This window comes from Primulina eburnea, chromosome 14 (assembly GCF_022965805.1).
Source record: "Primulina eburnea isolate SZY01 chromosome 14, ASM2296580v1, whole genome shotgun sequence".
In the NCBI taxonomy this organism is placed as follows: domain Eukaryota; kingdom Viridiplantae; phylum Streptophyta; class Magnoliopsida; order Lamiales; family Gesneriaceae; genus Primulina; species Primulina eburnea.
This window is the reverse complement of record NC_133114.1, coordinates 16577225-16583224: the sequence shown is the minus strand read 5'-3', so window position 1 is coordinate 16583224 and position 6000 is coordinate 16577225. Positions and strand designations below refer to the sequence as shown.

The 6000-nt window shown below is 33.6% G+C and overlaps 1 protein-coding gene across 2 annotated transcripts in view; it reads left to right on the top strand.

Moving 5' to 3' along the window:
- Window positions 1-5000: 5000 nt before the first annotated feature.
- LOC140813179 (protein EMSY-LIKE 3-like) overlaps window positions 5001-6000 on the top strand; it is an 80130-nt gene continuing 79130 nt past the window's right edge. The window contains exon 1 of one of the 2 annotated variants that reach the window (XR_012113847.1): window positions 5001-5330. Coding sequence is in view for 1 of the 2 variants with exons in the window: in XM_073171643.1 (XP_073027744.1) it covers window positions 5303-5330 (28 nt within the window). In the remaining variant the exon portion in view is untranslated. The remainder of the gene's footprint in view (window positions 5331-6000) is intronic. The other variant, XM_073171643.1, reaches the window with a different exon arrangement.

Here is a 6000-nt window from a genome sequence, read left to right as displayed (position 1 = left end):
CGAACGATTCGACAACCATTGGTTTATCGAGAGTTGTCAATGAATCGATACTATGTGTCATGTCGTAGTTGCATCGATGGTGTAATCTATGAAATCCCTTTCATAATTACCACCATACTCTGATCGGAGATTTCAACCTACATGCACATGATAACACATAGGATATCCATACCCGAAGGTAAGCGGTGAATCCCCGACTACAATGCATCGACTCCTATATGTTTCGACAGAACACCCAACCTTGCCACCTGATGACCCCATGAGAGTCGGTAAACAAGTCAAAGTGTAATTCTAGCACATAGAGTCTCAATGTTGTCCCGGGTCATAAGGACTAATGGTGTACAACCATAAACTAGGACGTTTCCACTCGATAAGTGAGAACCACTTGGAAAGTCCTTTATGGAGGGTTGTTCAGTGCACTCTACCAGGAGCACATATCTGCATGCTCGGACATCACAATGTCCCCTACCAATGAAATATGGTACTCACATCGCATATACTAGTCTCGAACTCGAGCGGCCTATATCCTTCTTAGTGGCGGCTGAATCGACTAGGAACCGTTTAGAATATATAGTATTACAAATATGAGTTTCATGATACTCATCATATGAGCATCTCATATTCTTTCTACTATTTGTATATTCAAGGGCTTTATCTATGCAACTAGCATGGGTATACAGATAAAGATGTGCCAAAATAATAATTTCAAATATTACTAAAATAAAGATTGCTTATACATAGAGTTTCATTGTGAACACTCGGCCAACACTTGGCTCGAAGTGCACCTACTCTAACACGTTCCAATCCCACGCAATGGTGAGTTAAGACTGATCAGTCGACCAGAAGATAAAATGCTAGTCACTTTCAAGGATCAAATTTCACCCAAAATGATAAATGACTGACATCTTTACGATTCTATGACTTTACGATTTATGATTTCAAGCTTATTTTAAATAAAAGTATGTTTTAATGTATGTTCTTGTATATATATTATTTGTTAATCATGTTTAGAACGTGTTGAGTCATTAGAGTCACTAGGTTTGAATGTTGTAGGTAATGATGTTAGTGAGGGAAAAGCCGACGCTTGAGTGGATCGAGGCAGACAGTACACTTCCGATGGACTTTATTTTCCACATTAGATTGATAGTTAAAAGATTTCAAGATTTTTGTTAATGATTATTAGTGATTTTTATGCTTTATTTGGAAGTAAGATGGTCGTGTTAAAGGTTGGAGTGAATTTTGGTAATTGACGATTTAAGGATATTTTTATGCGCTTGAGATTCTAAATGTTATTTTGATTTATAAAAATGTTAAGTGATTTTAATTATTAAATTTCGAAATAATGTTTATAAAAAAAATTTAGTAGGAATTTAAAGTTAAAAGGCGAGGGTCGTTTCACCATGTCAAGTTCAAAAATTTTAAATAAGATTGTAGATATTTTATTTTTCAAATTTGATGCCTCCTTTCTAACAATATCTAGATAGATTTTCTTCCAAAACTTAAATATTCTCAATATAGTAAAATATAAGAATATTTTATTTCATTTCTTTTAATATTTTTTTTTTCTTCTGAAGTCTTGTAAAATCATCTTATCTCTCAAATTATGCATTATTTTCTCTTTTATTCAAATCTACAATCATTGTAAATTAATACAGATAAACACTTAATTAGGGATAAAATTTCTAGATAAACACAAATATTATAAAATTAAATCCCTAAAATCTATATAAGATTTTGGTTTATCAATCACTCATCTCAGTACTACTTTCACTCATACACTCTTAACCCAACAGTCATTATAGACAAATTTAGATATATTTGTGTTTTTTGCGACCACCATCGCAAAATGTTGAAAGATTCATCATCTGCATCACGAAAATCAAAATTAGCGATGAACTAATGATCAAGTTCCAGTCTGGAACTTGAGGATCCTCATTGACGTTTCGTCTATTCCCTTAACAAAAGTTGTGTGTTAATAAGTTTGCAAGTAATATTACTAGTGATAGTGACTTGTGTTTCATTTGGAACTTGTCCACCATATTTGGTATTATATAAATTATAAATATCATATATGACTTTTTATATTTAAAAAAATCAATGAGATATTAGGAATCTTTTCGGTAACAGAGTCCAAACATTCAGAAAATAATTTTAACATTTCTTGTAAACCATCTAATTTAAGTCTAGAATATAAAAAAAAAAAAGAAAATAAAAATATTCCTTGAATGTTTTTAAAAAATTTCCCATTTTTATTTAATGAATTAAATACATTGAAATAAAACATCATCATTAGATTTAATGTAATGCCCAAGATTTTATGTCGTGTTTAATTAAGATTATATATTTTTAATCGAAATGATTATGAAAAGGCTAATCGAGACACGAAATAAGATCGCATGTGAAAAGGGTAAGTGTGAGGGCAGTAGCATTGGCGCACATGCGCGACATATATGCGCGCACATGCGCGAGACATCCAGAGAGGTCGGCGCACATGCGCGACGTGTAGGCGCGCACATGCAAAAGGAAAAATTGTCGGGTGGCTTATTGCATGTTGCGGATGTATATATATATATATATATATATATACATGCAAATCTTCTTCAGAAAAGGAGAAAACGAAGCCGAGGGAAGAAAATAGCTTTTGAATTTTTTGAATTCGATTTACGATCAATCCGTCCGTTGATTTTAAATCCGACTTCGGTACTGTGTTCCTATCAACGCAGGCTACTATATGACGTAAGTTTTATTACGTTTTGACATGTTTTGAAATTATGATGTTATCAGAATTGAATACACGTCATATATGTTATTCTTGACATGTTAGACAGCGTGGAATCGAAGCCAGATTGAGAACGGATATCATATGGAATTATTATGATTTCAGAATAAAATTGGTTGAGATGTGATATCAGATTCCTACGGTGGTTGAATGTAAATTATTGGAATTAGTAGATACTGGTTTGGTATCACCGATATCGCAAGATTGTACTGTTGTATTGTCAGAATTTGATAAAACAGAGACGTTGTGATTTGATTAGGATATTGTCATTGCCAGATTGAACAGTGACAGACTTTGAATCAAGACTTTGATTGTATCAGATCGACAGCAAGAAAGGTATAAATTAATGTTGAGTTGGGATTGCACAACTCAAGTGAGGTTTGACTTGAGTTTTCCTAAATCACATACTTTATTTTATTGCATTGATATTTGCAGATTATCAGATTGATATGTTAATTTATTGACTTAGAGCAGAGTCAGAGTCTGAGTCTAGGGCAGATCAGCCTAGCTAGGGCAGAACCGCCGAGTCTTTCTCAGAACCGATAAGACTCTAGACTTACGGTGTATCGAAGAGCCTTAGATGTAGATCGACGTCTATCTCAGACACTCGATACAGCATACCAAAGTTTAAATTAGATTGGGATTCCTAGATTTGAGATAAGATAAGATTAGATCACGAGTCATTGATTCATGTAGTCAGACTAGATACATGTTTTGATGTTTGTTTATGCTTTTATATATGTTTTATATGATTGCATTTAATACATTGTTTATACTGGGATATTTATATCTCACCGGAGTTATCCGGCTGTTGTCTTGTTTGTATGTGTGCATGACAACAGGTGAGACAGGTACAGGGTCACAGAGGTGAAGACTGATCGAGATTAGAGTGATGATTCCGAACTTGGACTAGTGATATGGTTTAAACACTTGATAGTTAGGTGTTGAACATGAGATGTAAATTATTGTATGATATATGAGATTTATACTTTTATACTGATATGTATAGGAGTTTGATTCCATTACCTTCCGCATTTTAAAAATAATTAGACCCTGTGTATTATAATTGATTGGATTAGTCCCAATGACGATTTAAAAGATGATTAGCGTCCGGGTCCCCACATTTAATATGTTCACTAAAAATACATGTAATGTTGCAACAATATGCTAAAACTAAATGGGAAGTATGATAATAAATATCGGATAATTGGTCACTAGCATCATAAATTTTTTTTAAGATTTCGCAAATATTAGTACATATGTTCCATTTATTGAAAACACATAAATATCACGAGCTAGAACATGTTCATAAAAAAATATACCAAATAAGTTTTTATATTTAAAATACGATAATAAAAATTTATATATTGAATTTCAATGAGTTGGAATGTCTGGCACAAACCGTTTATGCCTCAAACTGTTTATTTTGCAAAATTTGTTCCATTTTTCATAATTGGGGATGTGTCCATAATTAATGAATTGTGTTCCGTATTGGTTAAATATATGTTGATAAATTTTTTAGTCCATCATGAACACACAAATTTAAATTATTTTGGGAGTTAGGGCAAAGTTTTTGAGGTGTAAAGAGGTATGATAAAGTTGAGTTTGAGTTTAGGGATTTAAAACCAATTTACCCTTATGAAAATAAATTATCAACAATTGACAATAAACCAATAATTGAGACTTGATATTTTGATAAGCAAACAATCCAACCCGAGCCTACGGGTTGACAGTTGTACAACAGTCATATCATCTTGATCAATTGCCACAAAATCGTGGTCTTTAATTTTAAAACGAATTGATATTTTAAAAAAAAATTTCCTGACCCAATGGATGGACCCTCCAGGTCGACATCGGTAACATAATCATTATCATAGATCTTCAACGATCACTTGATCAACCAATCGTGGCGGTTCATTTAAAATATATAAAAAATTTGACCGAACTGCCAGATTGAACCTCCTGGACCCGACGAGTCAACCGATTTTACACCAATAAATCGGATATTCTGTTTTGTATAAGTAGGATCCGAAGTATCGGCTTTATTGGGTAGATCGCTTTTAGACGATTTAGATCAAGGTTCTGAGTCAAACCCATTGTTCCAGTCGGTTCTGGTCCAGGTCCGTGTTTGGACCAGCCCTTGTCCAATCTACTTAAAAGGTGTAAATTAATAAAATAAAACTTTAAAAAAAGGTGTGCAATTAATAACCATCCATCTTCCGATTCTTCCCTAATTCGCACGTGAGAAAGAGCCTGGACTCGAACCCCACAATTGTTAACCTCATTTCACAGACCCATTTCACATCCGCGTGCATAGCTTGCTCTTGCTCGAAAGCTCGCAAAATCACACAAATCGAATTGACGCTTCTCGTATTATTCTCGTTTCGTTGTGTTAACTTGGTAGAATTGCGATCTTTAGTAGGATTTTCTGCGAGTTTCTGTAGCCTTAAGGTTGTATTCTAGGGTTTCCTTATTTTGAGCTGGACGTATTTCGATTTCGGTGTGTAAAAGAAAAATCTGGCTATGGACTACGAGCCGTACGACAGCAGTGGTGTGTAAATCTCTCTGAAGTGCATGAAGATTCTGTTACTGCAAGTAAATTGTATTTATATCGATTTGCGTAGTTAATTGTTGTTGGGGTTTGAAAGGTTGGGGTTAGGTTTTGTGAAAGTTATGCGCATTGTTCTTTACAGGAGGGTTTATTAACTGTGTTTATTATGACAATTCAATTAGGGTTTTGGGGTATGAAATATTGAGTGTTTCTTCGAAAAATAGAAATTTTCCTTTCTTTTCCACTTCAGAATTTCGTGAGATATCTCTAGCTAGAAATTGGAAAAGGTCGCCTGGGATCTTTGATTAAAGCAGGCATTTTGTTTGTATCTTTTTAGGCGTTTTAGCAAATTATTGTTGCAATTATTTTTTATTATTCTTTGTTGATTGCCTTTTGCAAAACTTTCTGGATTCTCATTAAAGTTTGGTTATTTTGGTTGTTTTGCGTGTCAGGGAAATTTATGGTTCAGTGTGATAAATGATAATCTGTTTGTTCCAAACTTGATAGGTTTCTCAAAGAATTTCTGAAACATTTAGGGAAATTTAATGATAGATGAGAAAATAGGATAAGCACATGGTTCTCAAAATTTTCAGTCATTGAATTATCAAAGAGTGAAGGTGTTGCGTTTTTCAAGATGCAACTTTGGGATGAAATCCTTTGCTTGTTCCGA